Below are 22,798 nucleotides of genomic sequence, written 5' to 3' on the forward strand. Positions count from 1 at the left end.
TGACTGGGTGGTCCTGGAAAGAACTGGAAAACTAGAAGGCTGGGGGTAGAGATCAGAGGGCGCCAGCTTGAACTTGAGGGCTCAAACTGGAGCGTGCTCCTGGCTGCTGAAGGAAGGCTAGTCAGTCACACAGGTGGTGAGACCGTCCAAGCTGGGCGTTTCCCATGGGATGAGGAAATCTAGTACTGGGACTTTTTTTTTTTTTTTTTTTTTGAGACAGGGTCTCTCTGTGTAGCCTTGGCTGTCCTGGACTCGCTTTGTAGACCAGGCTGGCCTCGAACTCACAGGGATCCGCCTGCCTCTGCCTCCCGAGTGCTGGGATTAAAGGCGTGCGCCACCACGCCCGGTTTACTGGGACTTTTTTTCTCCTCTTCTCTCCTCTGCGGCATCCTCCTGCCTCTGCTTCCTGAGCGGCGGGATTACTGGCGTGAACCACCCACGCCTAGCGGATATTGGGAATTATAAATTTCTCGTGGTCAAAAAGGGATTGCCTCAATCTCCTCAAGATACTGTGTTCGATTCTCAGGCGGCCAGCTGGGAACTCCCAGTGCAGAGAACGTTGCGCCTTAACTTTTCAGAACTTCCAAAAGCAGAGCTAATTTCTTTATTTCTCCTTGGGCTGCTCCCAGCCTCCCCAGGTCATTAGCAGTGGGACCGTCCATCTGACTCCTCCCTTTCCTGACAGCTGACTTTGCCCTGGGAAAAGCAATAGCTGGCCGATCGTCACTTGGGCGGCAGGGAAGCGGCGATCGAGAGGCGGGGGCTGATCGATTACTGCTGCCTGGCCCCTTGCGTGCACCGTGCGCTGCGGGCTTTTCGCGCCTGCGTAGTGCGCCCCCCCTCCCTTTCTGCCTCCTCTGCCGCCATGGCGCCCGTGGTTAGTATGGCTCCGCGCAAAGCCGCGGCCCGGGGAGCGGCACGTGGGGCATGGTGGGCTGGCTCCAGCGCGGGCTCGCGTGGGGGGCTGCGCCCTGCAGCGTCAGGCCCGGGGTGGCCTGGCAAGCGGGGCGGGGGGGGGGGTGGGCGGCCGCGTCCGGGCCCAGCACGCTGTGGGCGGAGGAAGGCCGCGGCTCGAGGCGGTGCGGGGAGAGAGCCGGGAATGCTCGGGGTGGCGCAACCGGCGAGCCCGCGGGAGCTGAGAGGCTGCGGACTGGGCACCGCCGGGCTCGACTCCAGCCCCCCCGGCCTCCGACACGAGCAGCGGGCCCGGTTGCTTGGGCGAGGGGCGGGGAAGGCGGATGCGATCTGCCAGTCCGGGCAGCCAAGTGGAAATGGCCTTCCACGAGGCGCGGGCTCTCGGGTTGCCCTAGCACCCCGCGAGGAGCTTCGTTGGGGGTGTAGCTGTGTACAGTTCCTTTCTGGTGTTGGGGCGAAGGAGGAGGCCCGATTTCTTCACGTCAGGCTCTTGGAGATCGGTCGCTCTACCTGGACGAAACGGTCTTGGGGGGGGGGCGCTTTATTGTTTAGTTTGGACTCCCTCAGGTGCATTTCCGGTTGTCTTAAGTATTTTCTACCTTGGCTTCAAGCGCTCCTGTGCATTTGTGTGCATACGTGTTGGATTCTTGCTGGGGGGGGACTTTTGGGGTTCATCGCGCGTAGGTGTTCTTCCGGGGCTAGATTTAAACGCAGTCGTTTTGGCTGGTAGTGGGAAGACGCATTGTGTGGAACAGTTTTGTAGTAACTGAAAAGTTGGCTCAGTGCGAGGCGTGAATGGGCTCTTGAACTTGAAGCTAGGTAGTGTGCTTGGCACGAACTGCAAAACTTTTAGTAGTAGAAACCCAGGTAAGTGAACTAAACATCTCGGCGGTCCATAGAGACACGGTTGATGGGTTCTAACTTGTAAAAGCCAACTGGGCTCTCTTAGGTGTATATACAGACATGTCTATGTAGATGTCTATATATACTCCTAAGAAGTTAAGCCAGTCAAAAGTGACCACTCTCCTAACCTAGAAGCTGGCATGGAAAGGAGCTAAAATAGTTCCAAATTCCTTTGCCAATCCTGAGGGGCCCCGGTGGGGAAGTCCGGGGAGTAGCTGCTAAGGAGGATGAAATGCTCTGGTCTGAAATTAGAGGCTAAGTGTTGAGTGGTTATTAATGTTTAATACAGATTTATTTTGGTAAATCAAAAGTTACTCCTTACCCAGCTTTATACCCAAATGCTTTATATCTAGTCTCTCTGAGAGACTAGGATCTAACCTAGAGCACAGTGCTATGCAATAATCACTCCATCCTAAGCCTCCGTGCTAGTATAGCTTCCTTCCACGCAGATTTCCCAGATTGCACTTGCTTTGTACTCATCCTAGGTTTAGCCATTCCTCCTGGTGTTTCCTTGCCCACCCCTTGTCCTCCTGCTCTTTCCTCCCACCTCACTGGGCCCGGATGTCCCACCCTATTCTCTGTATTGCTCAGCATTGGCTAGTTGGCTTTTATTGACAATACAGAGAACAAATGGTAACATGTTTACACAAATTTGAAGACAGGAGATACTTAGAATAAACATCACAATGTGATGTCTGGATTGCAACCAGATTAGTGGGGTAGAGAAATGAGCATCTGAATGAAAAAAAGGTAAACTATACAGTGTAGAAGAACACGCCAACAGCTAAGGATCGATTTCACACTAAAATTGAGTGTGCAAGGCACTGTGTGCTTGCGTTTATAAATGAGTAAAATAAAGGATTATTCCTGGGGGAAGCACTTCTTGCTGTTCGTGTGTTAGCAGACGGGGGAGTCTGGAGAGGTTGCATGGACAAGGGTGGTGATGCACCCTCTCCTCCCTTAGCCTGTTGAGCTGGCTAAAGGGAACCCGGTTCCTTGGGTTTGTATTTGTAAGAACTTTTATGCCTCTGACATGATTGGGTATTTCAACTTTTTTTTCTTGTTTTTTTTTCAAGACAGAGTTTTTCTGTGTAGCCTTGACTGTCTAGGACTCACTTTGTAGACCAGGCTGGCCTCGAACTCACAGTGATCCACCTGCCTCTGCTTCCCTAGTGCTGGCATTAAAGGCGTGCGCCACCATGCCTGGCCTTGGTTTTTCAGTTATTTATCTCCTTATTTATTTATTTTTGGTGGGAGGACTACCCAAGGATTCATCTATGTTTTCTATATATCCTTAGAAAAAGCTTGTGGCGAAGGGGGGCAAAAAAAAGAAGCAAGTTTTGAAGTTCACCCTCGACTGCACCCATCCTGTAGAAGATGGGATCATGGATGCTGCCAACTTTGTAAGTGACGTTCTGCTGCTCTGGGCTGGGAACACCTGTTGGAGCAGGTCTGTTGGGCCTGTAGGCAGTACCATCTCTCTCACTTGATGGAAATGGGGTCTGTAAGCACAGAGTTAGCTGTTCTGTCTTCCTCTGATGATTTCCAGAGATTACCTCACCCTAAATCAGGCAAACACCAGGGTTCAGCATTAACTGCCATTATACCCATAAGGGCAGCCTTGGCCTTGGCACCTTCAGGCAAGTGGCAACAGCTCACCATCACACTGTGGCCTGAGTGCATCTTTGCTTGCAGAGCTGTCTTTGAAGCTTTTTATTTTTGTCAGGCTTTGTGCTGTCCTGAGGTTCCCTCTCATTTAAAAATTTTTAAAGATTTTTAATCTTTAAAAATTTTTTTTTGTATGTATGTTTGCTGCATGTATGTCTCCACCATGTGTGTGTAGTTCCCATGGGGGCCACACCAGGCCCAGGGCATGGGATCTGTGGGACTGGAGTTACAGGTGAGCCACAGTGCTGAGAACCACATCCTGTTCCTCGGCAAGAGCAGCAAGCTCAGCCCAGAGTCCTCGCCAGCCTTGCCCGGACTTTTCCCCCTTGTCTTTGACCCTGGTTCCCAACGTCCCTATGTTCTCTTAGTCTAGAACTTAGTCTCTCCCATTTTGGCTCCTCGGACTGAGGCCTTGGTGTGCAGACCATCTCTTAGGTTCACACTTATGCTTCACATGTCAGAAGGTTAACAGTTGTCAAGAGCAGTCGTTCCAAAAGGGATGATGAGCAGCCATTAGTACTAACAGTACAAGTGGGATTAGCCTTGTGCCTGTTAGCCTTGTGTGGACAGACACCTGCCCCTCAAATGTGCCTCAGTCAGTTCCTGAGTTCTTCATCCAGTCTAGCACAGGCTGTCATGGACTATTTTTTGTTGCCTAGGCTGGTCTCGAACTCACAGAGCTTATCCTGCCTTTGCCTCCTGAGTGCTGGGATTAAAGGTGGGTGCCATCTGGCTGTTATCTTTTTTTCTTTCTTTCTTTTTTTTTTTTTTTTTTTTTTTTTTGGTTTTTCGAGACAGGGTTTCTCTGTGTAGCCTTGGCTGTCCTGGACTCACTTTGTAGACTGGGCTGGCCTCGAACTCACAGCGATCCGCCTGCCTCTGCCTCCCAAGTGCTGGGATTAAAGGCGTGCGCCACCTCACCCGGCTGTTATCTTCTTTTCTTAACTTAAAAAAAAATTACTAGTGTTTTTGCTGTGCTTGGCAGTGTACACTTTAACCCCAGCATTTGGGAAGCAAAGGCATGTGGGTCTCTTAAATGTGAAGCCAGCCTGGTCTGCACAGAGAGCTCCAGGACAGCCAGAGCTACACAGAGCCTGTCCCCACCCCCCACCCCCCCCCTTCCTTCTTTGGAAGCCAGAGGAGGGCACCAGACCCCCTGGAATTGGAGTAGCAGGTGGTTGTGTGCTGCCTTGAGGCTGCTGGGAGACCGCGTCAGGTACTCTGGAAGAGCGGAGGGCTCGCCGTCCTGGGTGGCTTCTGTTTGGCATTTGCTTGTTTGCCTAGCCTGGTGTCAGCACCGTGGCTTCCCTTAGCACACTCACCCTGCTGATGACTTCCCTCCTGGAAGACTGAAAAGTCGGGTTTGTTTCCTAGCCTCTCTGCTCCAAGACCGTTTGTTTTGTCCTGGAATTTAAGAGGAGCTGAGGCTACTGCCTGTATTGCTCTTAGATGTGCTGAGGGACCTTCTTCACTGTCAGGAGCCACCATCTCAGTCCCTAAAATTGTAGCTTTGAGCTGAAAGGGACTTCATCTCATTACAGTGGCAACAGAACAAAACAAAAAAGTCCCTTTTGATCGGAGCTCCCTGAAGCCTGCGGTGAATGAACGGCTTGCCCTGGCTCCCATGGTGCTTTGCAGAGTATGTCTGGGCTCACGGTCCGTGTGCTTCTGCTGTACCATGCGGTGACTCCAGGCAGGTCTGTAATTGTGGTCTGTGTTCGTCACTGCCGTTCCTGCAGGTGAAGACTCGCTTTCTCTGCTAGTGCTGAGACCTGTGCTGCTTGCTCCTTAGGCTCCGAAGTTGCTCACAGCTTTGCATGTTCATGTAAAAGTTTGGCTTTTGGCTTCCTGCTTGACCTTGATGCTTGGTTTTATGTTGGGATGTGATCTCACTGTGTATCCTGGCTTACTCTTTACCCTTTGACCATGAGTGTGCCGTCCATGTGGGGTATATTTAGTTGTGCATGGAACCAGTCAGGAGTGTTTGTGCCAGGACACCATCTTAAAGTGCATGAGATTGTGTTGACTAGTGCCATCCACATGAACTTGCCTTGTACGCTTCATGACCTAAGTCTGATCCTTAGAACCCACCTAGAGGAGAAGTGACTACAAAGTTGTCCTCTGATAGTCACACGCACATAGCACACACTCCCACATACATCACATGTACACACACAAACGCACAGTTTAAAGAGCCGTGTAGTTTAGTGTTGGAGGAAGTCTGAACTGGTCTGCCTCGAGACAGGGAGACCCATTGCGTTCTGGTGTTCTGCAGGAGCAGTTCCTCCAGGAGAGAATCAAGGTCAACGGCAAAGCGGGGAACCTAGGCGGAGGGGTTGTGACCATCGAGCGGAGCAAGAGCAAGATCACTGTCACTTCTGAGGTGCCTTTCTCCAAAAGGTATGAGAGAGCTTCCCTTCTGCTGTGCTGGCGTGTAAAGGGCGGTGGATGAGGTGTGAGCATTGTCGCTGAGAAATACTTCAGCTGTGTGTGTGTGTGTGTGTGTATAGGTGCCCTGGAGACCAGATGCCCTGGAGTTGGGAGTTGCCCAGTGTGGACACTGGGATCCGAACTCTGGTCCTGTAAAGAGTAGTGTGTGGTCGTCACCGCTGAGCCTTCTCAGCAGGCCCGTTAAGTATGTACAGTAACTTGAGGTTCTTTCTAAGTTGTTCACCGGCTGCTAAAGGGGCGGGGACTTTGCCTGTATTCTGTAAATTTTTGTTTGTTGGTTTGTTTGAGACAGGGCTAGCCTGGAACTCAGATCCACCTGCCTCTGCCTTCCTAGCACTGGCATTGAAGGCGAGTGCCACTACCACACCTGGCTATGTTTTAAATTGTTCCCTTCAACCGCCAGAAGTGGTGGCGCAAGCCTTTAATCCCAGCACTTGGGAGGCAGAGGCAGGCCTGGTCTACAAAGAGAGTCCAGGACAGCCAAGGCTACACAGAGAAACCCTGTCTTGGGAAGAAAAAAATGTTGCCTTTAGCTGCTGTCAGGTCTTAGTGGTGGCAACCCCTCCCCAGTCTCGTGCACCTCAGGCTCAGACTCACTGAGTAGCTGAGATCGACCTTGATGCCTGATGTTGTCGCCCTTTGCTGAGAGCAGGCGGTGCAGGTACATGAGAGCATCCCTCCCCACCGCCCCACAGGCTTTCTCTGTGTAGCCTTGGCTGTCCTGGCCTCGAACTCAGAGATTCGCCTGCCTCTGCTTCTCTGAGTGCTGGGATTACAGGCATGTGCCAACCATGCCCAGCGTGAGAGCATTCGCTTTTAATTCTTCTACCTCCTGGAAGTGCTCCTGTGGCAGTAGGTGAGACTTGACACCATTGTGGGTTCTTTGCGGGCGTGTGACACTGAATCTTTTGCCGCTGCGGGTGAAGATAGCGACAGGCTGGTTTCGCGGGGTTGGACGTAAGTGCTGCCTCCAGCCGGGGTCTGCTGGCTAAAACCCTGTCCGTGAAGAGATGGTGGTTGGCTGTGATGAGGGAGGCAGGCTGTGCCAAATAACACCTGTCCGGTTGAGGCCGTGGGCAGAGGCTGCCATCTTGGCTTATCCTGACACGTCCTCAGTTTCCAGGGAAGGAACCGTAGGCCGACTCTGGCTTTCTTTCCCTTTTGGGAATTTGAAGGTGCTCCTCCAGCTCAGGCCTGCCTTGCCCTCTCAAGCTGTACCTGCTTAGTCTCCTGGGCACTGGCCGCGTGATCCCCACAGCCTGGTGGCTTTGTGCGTATCCCATGATTCCTTTCTGTTTCACTTGCGTTCATTTGAGACAGAGTCTTGCTAAGTTGCCTTGAGAGCTTGGGTTATGGCTCAGGTAGGCCTTGAACTTGAGGTTTTCTTGCCTTTTTCCAAAGTGGTGGGACCACAGGTGTGTGCTCCATTCCTATTTACTGATTTCTTTCTTTTTTTCTTTTTTTTTTTAAAAGATTTATTTATTATTATATATACAGTGTTCTGCCTGCATGTACACTTATAGGCCAGAAGAGAGCATCAGATCACATTACAGATGGTTGTGAACCACCATGTGGTTGCTGGGAATTGAACTCAGGATCTTTGGAAGAGCAGGCGGTGCTCCTAACCACTGAGCCACCTCTCCAGCCCTATTCACTGATTTCTTGTTAACAGTAATTTTTCCTGAAAAATCCAAGGGTGTTACCAAGGCTAGGACATCTTTTTTCTTGTTTCTGACCCTATGAGTTTTGAAACTACCTGAAGTTTTGAATTAGGCTCTTTGAAACAGAGTCTGGGGAAACAGTGACCTAACAACCCAGTTTTTACATAGCCCAGGCTGCCCTCAGACTGTGGGTTCTCTCAAGTACTCAGATTAAACTCACATGCTCTCAAAGTCTACTTGTCTTCAGGCAAGCCTGGGGAGAGCTAAGCTTTGGACCGTGCTTTTGACTGCCAGTGAAGTTGTTGGTTAAAATCAGGGCCCTTGGTGGTGGGCCAGCGTCAGGGTTTGCCTGTAAACCTCTTGTAGTATTCCCAAGAGTCTGTAAAGCGCCAATCATGGTGGTGCACACTTTTAATCCCAGCACTCGGGAGGCAGAGGCAGGTGGATCTCTGAGTTCGAGGCCAGCCTGGTCTACAAATTAAGTCCGGGACAGCCAAGCCTACACAGAGAACCCCTGTCTCAAAAAACAAAACCAAACAAACAAAAAAGTCTATAAAGACTAGGCTGTTTTTTATTTTTGGTTTTATGAGGTAGGGTTTCTCTGTAGCCCCGACTGTTCTGGTGCTTACTGTGTAGACCAGGCTGGTATCTAATTCACAGAGATCCGCCTGCCTCTGACTCCCAAGTGTTGCCATTAAAGGTGCGGAAACTGAGATGTAGTGAAGCTAATTTGCCATGTGTAGCCTCGTCTCCCTTTATGGCACGGGGAGTAGCCAGATAGCTGTGAGGATCCCACCTCATGGCGCCTTCAGTGGTCAGATGTTAAACACAATCAGTCAGGCTGTGGAAAAAGCGAAGGCAGCAAATAAATGTTAAAAAAAAAGTGTAGTGTGACTTAGGAGCAGCTCAGGTGCGGGCAGTGCTTGTTTAGCATGTACCACACCCTGGGTCTGAGCCACGCAGGGGAGTCTGAAGACACTGGAGACATGGCAGAGTGGGCTTGTCCTCGCAGGCTGGCTGGGCAGGCCGCTTGAGCCAGAGTTTGAGGTCCGCCCATCTCACAACAAGAGTCTTAGCTCTGGAGTGGCTGGGGACACAGAGCGTTCGTTGTAAGCCCTGACAGCTCTGCCTCCATGTCAGGGAGGCTAGCCGAAAAAGGCGGAAGTGCTTGGAGTTGGGAAGGTAGGTGTAAGGCTTAGGCAGTTGTCACCTTACCCTGGTCTTTGTGTAGTGGTCACTGCAGGCCCTTTAGTGGGAAGTGATTGATGCTGCTCACTTCCGTTGCCAGTGCAGGGGTGTGTGGCAGACGCTGGTCTCGTAGAGTGCCCGCTTGCGTGTGCTTGGCCTGTGCTTGTTCTGGAGGGCTGGAAAAACATCTTGAAATTGTTTTCAATGTGTTTTATGACGTTTACATGACTCAAAATGCAAGAAAGCCGCCAGTCTAGTGTAGTTCTCTGTTCTTTCTCTGCAGGTATTTGAAATATCTCACCAAAAAATATTTGAAGAAGAACAATCTTCGAGACTGGCTGCGCGTTGTCGCCAACAGCAAGGAGAGTTATGAATTGCGCTACTTCCAGATCAACCAGGATGAGGAGGAGGAGGAGGACGAGGATTGAGACACGTTGGTCTGGAGTATTTTGTATTAATTCATAAATAAAACTTAGGAACAAAACCGTGGTTTATCCTTGTATCTCTGCAGTGTGGATTGGACAGGAAGTTGGGGATTACAGGGGCGGGGCCTTTCCCAGTCGCCTGACTTGCCTCCCGTTTGTATATAGATACCCTTTTCTGCTCAGAAATTCCAGTTTTCCGTAGTAATGCCTGAACAGAAAAACCAGGCTAAGGGATTGCATCTGACAGCAGTAGGTGAGAGGGTAGGTTGTGCACTTCGGCCAACCTGAGTCTTAATAAGCCCAGTGGTTGGTTTTCTCTGGTGCCTGTCTCAAAGGTTTGAGATACAGTGTGGTGCTCCTCAGTCTCAGTAAAAGCAAGCAGGTGGATTCTTTGTGTGATTTTCTTGTGGGAAATGGCAGCCAATAAAACAGGTTTCAGGGACATTTGTCTCCAGTTCTGATCACAAGTGGCTCACAGTGTGTGCACTAACCTTTTCCTTCCTGTAGAAACAAGAGGCGGTCTTTAGTGTCGCTGCTGCATACTCTGCCCTTTATCCTTTCTAAAGGACTTGTGAATGTGCTGGGCATTCATGCCTTTAGGTGGCTCTTCAGAGGGAAGCAAGCCGGCTTGCTGTGAAACTCAAGTGGGTTGCCACAATCTGTTTCTCTAGGCCTCCAGCAGGTGGCGCTGAAGACAGCTTCCAGATGGTCTCAGTAGGGGGAGCCCTTCCATGCCCAGGGTTCAGGAGGCTTAGGGGACCATTAAGGGATGGAGGAGGCTGGTGTTTGATGCAAAGATGTGGAAGTTGTTGCTGCTCACAGCTAAACTTTGATAAAAGTCTTAGTCTGGGGCTACAGCCAGTGTAGAGCTCTTGGCCTACAGGCTCAAGGCCCTAGGTTTAATCTCTATCACTTCACCACTCCATCCACGCGGTGTGCATCTGCGGGGTACTGGGCAGGGGAAGGATCTGGAAGCAGGGAAGATCAAGGATTACTTTGGAAGCATCCCCACCCCTCAGGATGCTCCTCTAGTCACAATCCTGCAGTAGCATGTTTGCTTTCTGGTAACAGTGTGAAGTGCTTAAGGGCTCGCTTACCCTGACGACACCACACCTGAGGCCTGTGCTCTGTGAGTCAGCTGGAAACCAGCGTCTAAGCTCTGCTGCGCCTTCAAGTCGGGCTTAACCTGTTGAGGCTTTGCAAAGAGGCTTTGCAATCTCACTGTGGTAAAGGTTCCAGCGTTTCATATTTCTATGCAAACTTGAAGCAGAATTGTACTGTCTTTCTCCTCTGCCCTTGTATCAGGCAGATGGGTGCAGCCTCACAAGGTGATGAATGTTGTTAAGTTTGTGACTTTGTTGCATTGATGTGCCCATGCGGCTATTTTTAGTTTCCTGTTTAAAAAAACAAACAAACAACCCTGGGTTGCTTAGCATATGCTTCTAAAAATGATCCCAGATTTTGAAACTTGTAATAAAATGGAGACTCGCTGGGTATTGCCTTTCTGAACTCTTGTATTTGAATGTTCACATTTTGTATTAAAGTGGCTAACACATGGCTACTGTGCAAGGCTTTTTTTTCCTACTTCACACAACCCATTAACGTTATTTTCACTGGTTGGTTGCGCTGGGCACAGAGAAAAGTAGCTGTCTGTCCATTACCTCCACTCTGTAAAGTTGAGCCTTGTGCAGGTGGCTGGAGTTGCCTGAGCCTGGAGAACTGCTTTCCTAACAAACGCCTTTTTCTGATGGGCGCCATGAAGGCTGAACTTGCATTCTACTAGACCCGCTGTGGCAGCTGTGTCCAGGGCTCCTCCTAGACCCAACTCCTTAGGTCTGCCTGGCCTCCTGCCTCACCTGTCTTTATGGGAAATGTTGGCACAGAGCACTGGAGTTCACGGAAGTCGTAAGACAGAGTGCTGGCACAGGCCTACTCTCTGCCAGTTGCAGTTGCTCCAGGTGCCGCCCAGGAAGTCTATCCACTGTCATCCCCCCCCATGTCCGCACCCCACCCGCGCCTGTCAAGGCTAGTGTGTCTGTAGTGTTCTCAGCAGTAGCCAGGCGGCCCATACAGAGGTTTCCCTGCTGCTGGCTTGCTGGAGTGCTGAAAGCCAGCCCTGACCAAACCCCTCTAGGATATTACGGCTGGGCCCTTAGCTTTTGAGGGACCACAGTTGACCGGGAAGTGAGGAATAGTGAGGACCCTAGTAGCAAGGCGTGGTTGTTACTTAAAAATTATGGAATATTTTCTTTAGTGAATGAGTGTTAAAGTCTGTACATACACCTGCAGGCCAGAGGAGAGCATCAGATTTGTTTATAGATGGTTGTGAGGCACCATGTGGTTGCTGGGAGTTGACCTCAATCTCTGGGAGAGCAGCCAGTGCTCTTAACTCCTGAGCCATCTTACCAGCCTAGTATTTGTCTTTTGTTTTTTTGAGACAAGAGTTTATCTGTGTAGCCTTGTCTGTCCTGGACTCACTTTGTAGACCAGGCTGGCCTCAAACTCAAAGCGATCCACCTGCCTCTGCCTCCCAAGTGCTGGGATTAAAGGCGTGTGCCACCATGCCCAGCATATTTGTCATTTTTTAAAGTGACAGGGCTGGAGTTAAGAGCACTGCTCTGCCAGAGGTCCTGAGTTCAACTCCCAGCAACCACATGGTGGCTCAAAACTGTACCCTCTAATGCCCTCTTCTGGCATGCAGGAGTACATGCAGATAGAACATGCATATACATAAAACATTTTTTAAAATCTTTAAATTAGTCACAGAAGATTTTGGGGGGAGCCTTGAAATGCATGTGGCCCCTTGGAGTGCCAAGTGCCGAAGCTATCAGGGACTTGAGGATGTTGGTCTCATAAGAGGCAGTAGCCACAAGAGGACGACGAACTGTTCTGTAGTTCTCACAGAGGACTTGGCGGGGTAGTGGAAGAAGACTCACTGTAGGAGACGCCATTCGCTGAGTCTAACAGTTGTCCTGATTTGGGGGTTAAACTGGAGGTTGCTTGCTTGAGGAACGGGGAGCCTGGTAGGTTGATGGCTGCCTGCTGTCTCCACAAGGGGTGAGGGAGGTAGCTCAGTGTTTGGGATTCCTAGCACCCACACAATTGTGCACCAATTTGCTCCTATGATCTCAGTGCTGAAAGGTTGGATGGAGACAGGACCCAGAGTCCCTGGACCAATCTTATCTGGTCCCACTTACAGTGCCCACTCGGGCCTGGTGTGAGGCCCTGTTCCAAAAGCGTGGAGAGCTGGAGAGGTCAGCCATGGTTAGGGGCAACTTGCTGCCCTTAGGACCTGGGCCCACGCCCCAGTATCCATGTGGCTGCTCTCAAGCATCTGCCTGCAACTCTAGCCTGGCCTATGTGGGCACTGGAGGCAAAACACAAAACAATAAATCCTCCAAAGAATGAGGACGGGGCCTGACAAGGCGGCTCAGCAGACCTGAAGGCATGCATTTGACCCCTGGAACCAATATGGTGGGAAGAAGCGACTTCCATTAAGTTGTCCCCGGCCTCCGGGTGAGCACCGTGGCATGCTTCTGCCGCCTCCCACTCGAGGTAAAAAGCACATAAAGGAAAAAAATAAGGTAGAGAGCAATTGAGGATTGAGGAAGACCATGTCAACTCTGGTCCAGCATGCGCCTAACACGTGAGCCTGCATCCGTAAGAGGAAGCGCACCGAGGGCTGTCTTAACCGATGCCACCACACTGCCCATGCTTGTGTAGTGAGCCGCTCCCTAGCCAGAGCCCAGGAAGTGCCCATCAAATGCTTCAGGGTTCTGGTCTTCCTCTCAATCCTAGCTGGTCTGTACGAGGTCCACTCCTGTAGACAAAACTGTCCAATCTAAGCCTTGGTCTTGGTGTCTACAGAGGGACTGAGCTTCCACCCACAGGACAAATGGCCACCCCGAGCCCTCCTGCAGCAGTGCAGGTACAGGATGTCTGCTTCCCTCACAGTCCAGCATCAGGAAGTGGCCACCGGTGTGGACGACACAGACTGCTGACATTGCTTTCTCTAGACAGTTCCTGGGGAGGTGTTTGCACTGCCCAGGACTGGAGGTCGTACTGGGTATACAAAAGGGGACATGGCTATTTCAATTTGTTCTTCGGAAACACTTTCATACTCATGTTTCAAATCTTGTTTCATAATCAACATATTAAAATATTTTGATTTTGGAATGGTCCCTGAGGTGTACTTACAAGTCCCATGGTCAGTTAACAGGACACCGTCTCCTGGTAGTAACCTTAGTGACCAGCCTGTTTGCACAACTGCAGTTTACAGAATGCTCGCTTTGTAGTAGCATCAGGCATCTTGGGTCCACTGTCATGAAAACGCACATTTAATAGTTTAATAAGGGGTGTCCTTTAACAATTACTGGAGAGCTACACACACACGTTTTCCCCTACCACCTAGTTTGGGTCTTTGCTCATTAGCTAACGCTACCCCAGTGCAGCATTGGGCGAGCATCCTGAGTGCATACCTCACATCTTGACTCTAATTTGCTTCAAATTAAGCAGCTGGGGCTTTTCTAGACTCTCTGGACTCTCTCAGCCTCGCCTTGGGAGGCAGAGCCAAGGTTAATGGTGTATGTGTGCATCTGCATGCTTGTGCACACGTGTGTGAGCATGGAGGCGTTCTGCCATTTCTGAGGTGGTTCAGGGCACCTTTAACAAGGTTTAATGTTTACCAACAGACTGGTAATGGAGGGTGAGCATATTTGATGGAGCTTGTTTTTTTTTTTTTTTTTTTTTTTTTTTACCCCTCTGGACCCTTAGCAGTCAGGGAGACAAGTGGTCTGGAGAGAGCCAGCAAGCCCTCCCAAGGAGGATGCAGGCTCAAGCAGCAGTCATCTGAGGGTCCCCTTGGCAGGAAGCAGCCTTGGCCCAGGGAACCTGCTGGAACCTTCGTCACCTTCTTCCTGCTGGCTGGTCCTTTCACCCTGGGCAGGAGGCCTCCGCTGTCCTGGTTGTAAAAATGACCTGTGAGATGGAGAGTCCATCATGGGAGGCTGGGCAGGCCTGCCTTTGCTCATGAACAAATGAAGAGATTTTTAATGGAGTAGCCTCATAATTCCTATGGCTTGTGAAGAAAGCTTTAGCAATGGCGTCCTTCCAATCCCGCCCCCATCGACTGCCTTGGGCCGGCCCAGTGAGTGAAGCCACCTCAAGAGGTCTTGTGCTGGGGTCCTCAGGCAAACGGCACACCTCATATGGTTCTTGTGAAGACAGGAAAACCCCTCCCTGCGACAGTTCTGGACACTGGAAGCCGCTGGTCTGTGTCCTGTGAGAGCTCAGCTCAGGCCAGAGGATTTGTGGTCCTCCCAGGTCAGGCAGGTCAGGCCCCCGCTCGCTGGTACAGTGAGATCCATTCCCTCAGAGTGTGGCCAGAGGCATAGCAAAAGGGTGACCCTCACTTTACTGGACTTTGTGGGACCGGTCGGCCGGAGGCCTCCTGCTGGCCCCTCACAACTTGTGTTCTTAAAAGTTGCCGGCAAGACTTGGCTGCACCAGGCTGAAAGCACTCGTTTAAAATTCCAGTCTTGCTCCCCGGGGCTCCGGCATCCAGCTTCACCTTTAACAAGCCGGGCTGGCAGCCGCCAACCCTTCCGCTAGGCGACAGGTGTCCTGAGTGGCAGTCCGGAGCACAGACCACGCAGAGCCCCAGGGACCTGGATGTGTTTGAGCTGGTCACGGCCCAAAGGGGTGTTTGGAAAGAGGACACGTGGTTGGCGGGAAGCCATGGATTTATCCGGATAAATCACACCCAGTTACCAGAGTGACCCTTAAGTGCGGGACACGTTTTCTTCTACTTCTCTTTTGAAAGGGGGTAGCCCGAAACCGAGGTGGGGTGAGTCCGGGGCAGCATGTGGATCACCTCCCTGCCTCTCCGGCCCAAGTGCCTTCGAGGGCAGGGTGGCGACGGCTGGCCCTGCCTGGGGCGCTCTCGCTCGCTTGCTCGGGTAGCACTGCCTCGCCACCTCCTGCGCCTGGGCCATCGAGCCCCCCGCAGCCAGCTTGGCCGTCGTGTCTCGGGGACCGACGGGCGCCTTGACCGCTCCCTGAACCCCCGCGGACCCTCAACCCCGCTGCCTCGCCAGACTGCTCAAGACTAGTCCCCGCAACTTGTTCTCTGCTGTTAACTAGTCGCGCTGGCGGAACGATGGGATGGGGTTGCCACAGCAACCAGACTGGACGTCACAATCCGGGCATGTGTGCCGCCCCCCCGCCGTGCCGCCGTGCCGCGGGCGCTGCCGCCGCCACCCTCGGCCGGCTGCGGGACTCGCGCTGCGGGGCGCGGTGGGCGGAGCGGCCCGGGCTTGGCGGGTGCGGGCAGAGGCGGCCGAGAGCTTGCGGGGTCGACACGGGGGGGTGGAGGTTTGGGGGGGCGGGGGGGCGGGCGGCCGCCATCTTCTCGCCGAGACCGCCTCGCCCGCCGCGCGGGTCCGTCCGGCAGCTCACGGGTTAAGGCTGGCACCGCGCCCGGCGGGAGGGGGGCGCCCACCTCCCCTCCCCCCCCGCGCCGGGCATGCGGGGCCCGCTGGGCACCGAGGAGGAGCTGCCGCGGCTGTTCGCGGAGCAGATGGAGAACGAGGAGGAGATGTCAGGTGAGAGGGCGCGGGGACCTGCCGGCCCAGGGCGCGGGATTGGCGCGGGACTGCGGGCTGCGTTCCCGCCTCGCTGGCGCCGCGCTGGCCAAGGGCGCCGGACTGGCGAGCTCCGGGGCGCGGCGCTCGGGGCGGGGTGCGCAGGGGACCCCCCCTCCCCGGGAGAGCCCGCGGCGGGGGCCTGAGCGAGCTGCGGGGCGGGAAGGGGGCGCGGCGCCGCCGGGGTCAGCCCGCGTGCCCTTGAAGGCGGCGGGAAGCGCGCGCTGCGGGCGGGGCGAGGACGGGCCGCGCGTGGGGAGCTGGCGATACCCAAACCCGTGGCGCGCGGGCTCCGACTCCCGGTGCCTGACAGTCGCTTCCCAGCACTTTGCCCAGGCCGCCCGGTGTGCTATGCGCGCTAGCGCCCGCCGGTTCCCAGTCCACCCTGCCCCCTTGCCCGTGGGCCTGGTGCCCCAGGGCCACCGCCCCTGCCCTTGCCAGTTGCCTCTCCGAATTCAGCCTCCATGGTGTTTGTGCCTCAGGGGTTACCTTGCAGGATTCTTCAGTTAACTGCTCCTGTCTTGGCAGGGCCTCACCCTGTCAGCGGCCCTCTCTCCCTTCTGAGGGGTATCACTTCGCAGCTTCCCAAGTCCATGGCTCCTCCTGGACTTCGGAGGGACTTGTGAGAGGCCAGAAGGGCCTCCTTTCCCCAGGAATCTACATCCCCGTGGGTGGGACTATATCACACACTCGCACCCCAGCTCCTGCTCTGCAGGAGAGAGCAGCACCTCCCGGGCCCTTTGGTATCTTCACCAGGGGCCACACCCCCTGCCCCCCAGCCTCCTCTTCTGCTGACCAGCTTGTTTAGGGGATTTAAAGCTGTCCTGGGGCCCCCTGCAGGAACCTGCTGCCCAGCCCCTCCCCTTTCAGCCAGGCCAAGAGCCTTCCATGGGGTCAGGTGTGCAGGGGTATGGTTTCCAGTAGTTGACCCCTAAATCCTAGGCTGAAGCAACCAGACCCTCTCTCTCAGAAGGAAACACTAAGGTCAAGCGTATGTAGAGAAACCTGTGGCTATTTTCTACTTAGGAGCCTGGCTCTTCCAAGATCCCTGGTGGTGGTTGGGGCGTGGCCTTTTGTGGCATCGACAGGGGCGATGGACAGTGTGTGTATCAACAGGCCCCGTTCTGGTTCTGGGACTCGAGTTACCCAACAGTGTCCCCTTCTCCTTCCTGCCTGACCTTGCTTGCCTGAAAGCGTAGGGCTTGATGAAGTCTTGGGTGCCCCCTCGATGGTGGGGCTCCCGACTTCACTGTTGGGCTGTAGGGGTTGGATCTTGATCCAGTCTTCTTCCTACCCACCCCTCCCGCCTCCTGCCCCCCTCCCCCCACCCCTACCTCCCTGCAGGTTGGAGAGAATGTCTCTCTGGGCCCTTCAGGAGCTCTTCCAAAGCCATACAGAGGAGACACCTGCTCCTGTCTCTCCCGCCAGGAATTCTGGGTGCTGTCTATCAACTGCTCTGACTGCTTTGCCCCTGGAGCCTTCTGGGGGCTCCAGTACCTTTCCAGGTCCCTGGTCTAAGTTTCTGTCCCCTCCCGTAGGCCCTCGCCGGAACTTCCCAAGCATTGGTCAGTGACCTTCCCTGCTTAGAACCGGACCCTGTGGCCCATCCATCCTTCCCAGCGCTCTTTGTTCACGCGTCGCCTCACTGGCCTCTGACACCTGGTGCCCCACAGTATTTCTCTATGGAACACTGCAGGTGCTGTCCTGTCCTTGGGCCCTGGCTTTGACCTTTGCTTGACCCCTTCTGTCCTTTTTCTCACAAGTTCTGTCCATGTGGGTCCAGTGCATTATGGGGGTGCCTTCTTTCATCCTCACCACGGACTCTCAGACCCATTTCTAGGGGTTATTTGCTCCCTGTTCTCCAGAACCTTGTTATTCTTTTCTGTCGGTCCCCACCCCCCCACCCCCTACCCACCCCCCAAGTGGGGTCCCTTAACTACAATCTGGACTGACACCTGAAAGTGAGGGTACCCAAAAGACTGTGTGTGTAATAGTGAGGAGTCTCTAGGTCATCCCTGGTCCCTTGAAGGTGGGGACATTTCTATCCTAGTCCTCATGTCTCTCTGCAGTGTTGGCCGCCTGGCCCAGTAGCTAGCCACCTCTCATGGTCCTCTGCAGTGTTGGGTAGACCTTCATGAAAGTGGCTTCCTAGACCCTCCCCAACCCCCAGCCAGATGGGAGGAACTGGTGTTGCAAGCCTTCACACTCCTGCGCAACCCTCAGCAGCTGGGCTTGGCCCCGGCCAGTTCTCTCTAGTGGGCAAGTGGGCCTGCTGTGAGGAGGAAAGTGGAGCGGGCTCCCACCTCTGCTGGCTCAGAGGTTCGCAGCTGCAGGAGTCCCACGGGAGTGTGCTGGTCAAAGGGGGGGGGACTTAAGAAAGAGCTGGGTGGGTGGAGGAGGCCTTACATCCCAACACTGTTCTTGCTAGTCCTGTGGTCTTCGGACAACCCCCCCTCCACCCCGTGCCTCAGTGTCCCCACTTGTAGAATGAGTCCAGCACCACCTACCTCACAGAAGGCTATTGTGAGGCCTCGTAAGATGGTATAGATAGAACATTCAGGTCATAGTGCCCAGCGCATCACAGATCCATAGCAAACCACGGCAGGTGCAGTTAGCACCATCCAAAGGGGATGGATGGCTGCCCCGCCTCCCTGAGGACATGTTTCTGGGACTTGCACTCTCCTCTAGTAGGTACCCGGGTTGGAGGATGGCTGGGAGTGAGACACCTGAGGTGGGCTCTGCTGGGCTGCAGGTCTCCCTGCCTGGCTGGCCCAGTCCCCTCTCAGTCACTGTCAAGCTGGGCCCGGCCACTCTTTAGGCTGGGTAGGTCTGGTCCTGGGGGACCAGCCTGGTCCCCACCTCCATCCACCCTTCAGATCTATCTGTGTGAGCATTGTAGGTTTCTTAGGTTTGGAGGTGACGAGAGAACCACTGCCATGATTCCCAAGGGCCTGTGCTTTGTAAGCCGCCACCCCCCACCTCCCCACCCCCCACCCCCTGCCAATTTGGAGTAGGGATGTTCCCGGGAGCCTGACTGTATCCAACACCCACTCAATCACCTAATTATCAGTCCACAGTACCAGCCAATGAGCCATCCTGTCATCCAGCCATCCGTCTGCCAGCTATCTGACACACACCGTTCACCTACCATCTTTCCATTCTTCTCCGTCCATCCATCATCCATCCCACCATCCGTCTATCCACGTACAAGTGGTCCATCCATGCACCCTCCATTTCCGCTTGCACCCATCCAGCCACCCATCATGGTTTGCCCACTAAACTCATTTCTGCCCATCTACCCCGACTCCCATCCGATTTCCTTCCATCTATTCGTCCGCCTTCTCAACGCGGATTTCTCAAACACCTTCGAGTCAGGTACTGAGGAGTGAGTGCATGTTGTCTAACTTTCTGGGAGCGCTTTCTCTGAGGCAAGGCCTTGCTGTGCAGACCTGGCTGTTCTGGAACTCTCTATCTAGGCCAGGCTGGCCTTAAACTCACAAAGATCCTCTTGCCTCTGCCTTCCGAATGCTGGGATTAGAGGTGTGCGCCATCTTGTCAGGGCTTCTGGGGGGCTCTTGCAGAGAAGTCTGTAATTCTGTCTTTATCTCCTTCTCCTCCCTGGGTCTTCCTCTTGCTCTGTCCCCACTGCCAGGCTTGATCTGCTCAGTGTGGCATCTCTGCCTCTCTCGCCCCATCTCTCTTCCCGCGCCTCCAGCGTTTTCCATGTCTTACAATCCTTGCCGCTTTCTTCCCATTCGCCCACGCCCTGCCCCTGACGGGGCTTCTGCCTGCTTCCCCGGGCTGTGCTCGCTATCCCAGCTCCCAGGCACTTAGGATAAGAGCCTCCTCGTAGCCGGCCTGTGGTAGCGCACGCCTTTAATCCCAGCACTGGGGAGGCAGAGGCAGGTGGATCGATGTGAGTTCCAGGCCAGCCTGGTCTACAAAGTGAGTCCAGGACAGCCAAGGCTACAAAGAGAGACCCTGTCTTGAAAAAACAAACAAACAAAAACAAAACAAAAAAAGGAGCCTCTTCGGCCCCTCTCCTCCTCTCGCTCTCAGGACTGCCACTTTCTTTTATGAGATGCCAATGAGGTGATGTCTGGGTTTTGTTAAATGTCATAAATAAATTATTAATCGCCCCTTGGGCGGTAGCCCTGCTCTGGATTGGCTGGGGGGCCTGTGCCACAGTGGGGGTGGGGGATGGGGTGGGGGATAGGGTGGGGGATGGGGTGGGGATGGGGTGGGGGATGGGGTGGGGGATAGGGTGGGGGATGGGGTGGGGGATGGGGTGGGGGATGGGGTGGGGGATGGGGTGGGGGATAGGGTGGGGGATGGGGTGGGGGAGGTCCAGAGATGAATGAGGACTTTAGTTTAGGCTTCCCGGTATCCAGAAGTCCTGGCCCTAGTGTTCCTCCACCCTGTGACTCTCCTGGGTTTTGCACTGCCAAGCTGCCCAGCGAAGGAGGCCATGTGTCCACAACTCTGCATCTCTCTACTGCCCAGGAGGAAGGCTGCAGTGTGGGCAGGCCTTTGGTCACTGGCCAGGAAGAGGCAGTGGTGGTTGGTTTGAAGCCCTTGGGCCTCTCTGGCCTTCTTCCTGACCACTAGGTGGCCCTGTTCCCTGCTGAGAGATGGGCTTGGGGGGGGGTTGGAAACAGGAGGAGCCCCTATTCCCTGCATTCTGGGAAGGGTGGTGGACTGAGCTGGGTCCCCATCTTTGACCGACTTGTTCTCCTCAGACATTGGTGATGGAGGCCTTGTCCCAGCTCCTACCACAGCCCTGTTGGAAAAGCTTCCTGGAGGCTTGGTCTTCCTCAGAGGAGGCGGGGCCTGGAGCCTGGCAGGGCTGCACCCTGGGTGTTGGTTCCTAGATCTATCCTGACCCCCTCCCCAATCTCTCAGGCTCTGTGAACAACTGATCCAGAATTGGCCTTAGCCTGGGTCCTGGGGTACAGTCATGAGCTTGGTACACAAGGGTATACTGCTGAAATGCTGGGTTCTGGGCATTCCAAGGCCTGGAGGGTGGAGCTAGGGGACCGCTCCCATACCAACCAGCATGTGCCTGTGGCCTGGGTTGCCACATGGCTGTAGTCCCTGACAGTGGCAGGGACTGAGATATGGGTGGGTGGTGGGGCCCTCAGAGTCTCATTTGTAAACGGGGGTGGGGGTGGGGACATTGCAGCGTCTTCTTGTTTTATTGAGACAAGGTCTTGCTATGTAGCCCGGGATGTCTTTGAACTTTGCCACAACCCTTCCTCGGACTGTGGAGTGCTGAGATTAGCAGCCTGTGCTGCCATACCTGGCTCAGCGCCACTGCTGGGAAGGGTCACCCAGCTCCCCCAGCTGTGGCTGGAGAACATAGGCCTGCTCGTGTGTGTGTGTGTGTGTGTGTGTGTGTGTGTGTGTGTGTGTGTGTGTCGCCAGCTAACAAGGGCCTGGCAGAGAGCCTGTGCCTTCCCTTGCCACTTTCTGTCCCCACACTCACTCTGTCCTTCATCTTCCTGCTGACCCCGACCCCACGTCTCGGAAGTAGCCCTTTCTTGCTGCTCCTCAGGCCTGCTCTGACTGGGGCCACGTAAGATGTGAGGAGTTACCAAGCTAATGGTCCTAATTATAGCTGGCTGGGATCGATGGAGCCATGGGGCCTGGGCCAGGGCAGGGCTGGTGTTTGAGGAGGGTACAGCCAGGCAGGCCAGAAGAGCAATGGGGCGAGCCTCCAGGGGCTGAGGATTGGCAGGACAAACTGTTTTATGGGCCGGCTGCCCCCACTCTGGTCCCCTCACTCCAGGGTAGTAGAATCCTGCGCCCCCTCGCCCCCCACTGGCCACATGGGCTTTGTTCTAAAGCCAGCCTCTGACCTGCCCCTGGTGGATAGGGCTGTGGGAGGGAGGAACTGGGCTGAAGGCACAAGCCTGAGACTTGGGTGTGGCTGGTGGTGGGGTTGCTTGAGGGGTGGGTGACTTTCAAGCTTGAGTTTAGAAGGGCCAGGACCTGTTGATGAAGAGGGGGATGTGGTCCATGTGGGAAGCGAGGGCTGGAAGTGCCAGTGAGGACTGGTTGTATGGGGTGGTAGGGTAGGATCCAGTGTCACAGAGGGCCAGGCTTGAGGTGTCCTCAGGACTACCAGAAGTGATGTGGGGACAGGAAGTGCCTGCTTGAGGTAGGCGTGGTCATAGTTGGGTCCCCATCCTCATGTGAGGGCTCTGGAAATTTCCTTGGGGTAAATTTTTATTTCTTTATTTTTATTTTTATTAAACAGGCAGCCTTGGGCTATATGGCCGCCTTGTGGAAGAGGAGGAGGGTGGTCTGTACATAAACATGGGGTCTACGTTCAGGATTCCTTCTTGCCCTCTTCTGTATCCACGGGTAGAACACAGGGTTCCTTCTAGAACATTCTTAGCCACCTGTGCACAGCCCCCCTCCCCCGCCTTGCAGCATCTCTTCAGCTGATCAGCTGAGGGTATATGTGCTGGGCTGGCTTCCTAAGTCTGGGGATTCCCCTGCTGGGTGGAGACAGAGGACTGCCCAGAGCAGGCAGGAGGGAGAAGGTCCCCTTGAGATTGCATCAGCTTGGAGCCTGTTACATAACTGGTTACATACGTAACCAGGGGATGGGCGCCTCTGTCTGGGTGGTGCCTGTGGTGCTGGGAGAGTGCCCAGGTGTGGATGGGTATCCCACTGGCCACCCTAGCCTGGCCTCCTGCCGTCCCTCAGTGCTGCTGCTGAGGCGCCTCGACTCCCAGACCACACTGTGGGCCTCTGCAGATTTTCTCTGCCTCTGGCACATCGGGAGCTCAGAGGAACAGAGGGTTGACTTCCAGTAACACCTGCCTGGCCTCAGCTTGGATTCCTGGCCCACATAAGCCCAAGTCAGGAACCCGCCCCATTGCCCACGCCCCTGTGCTCTGGAGTCTTGCCACAACCCCACATCGGCTGTACCCCCCCC

At 54.2% G+C, this 22,798-nt stretch overlaps 2 protein-coding genes across 6 annotated transcripts in view; both read left to right on the top strand.

Annotated features, from left to right (window-relative positions):
- The first annotated feature begins 719 nt into the window (after positions 1 to 719).
- Positions 720 to 9,270, top strand: RPL22 (ribosomal protein L22). The gene is made up of 4 exons (XM_084786915.1): positions 720 to 877; positions 3,117 to 3,221; positions 5,762 to 5,886; positions 9,070 to 9,270. Exons 1-4 carry the CDS (start codon positions 866 to 868, stop codon positions 9,212 to 9,214), a joined length of 387 nt encoding a protein of 128 aa, XP_084643041.1. The 5' UTR covers positions 720 to 865; the 3' UTR covers positions 9,215 to 9,270.
- A 6,319-nt stretch (positions 9,271 to 15,589) lies between these two features.
- The window catches only part of CHD5 (chromodomain helicase DNA binding protein 5), a 60,637-nt gene continuing 53,428 nt past the window's right edge, over positions 15,590 to 22,798 (top strand). For 4 of the 5 annotated variants that reach the window (XM_084786853.1, XM_084786855.1, XM_084786857.1 and 1 more), the window contains exon 1: positions 15,590 to 15,813. In XM_084786853.1, the coding sequence (XP_084642979.1) occupies positions 15,735 to 15,813 (79 nt within the window). In that variant the 5' untranslated portion in view covers positions 15,590 to 15,734. Of the gene's footprint in view, positions 15,814 to 18,439; positions 18,540 to 22,798 lie in introns of those variants that run through there. The other variant, XM_084786856.1, reaches the window with a different exon arrangement.

This window comes from Acomys minous (genome assembly GCF_964271855.1).
Source record: "Acomys minous genome assembly, chromosome: 6".
Lineage (NCBI taxonomy): Eukaryota > Metazoa > Chordata > Mammalia > Rodentia > Muridae > Acomys > Acomys minous.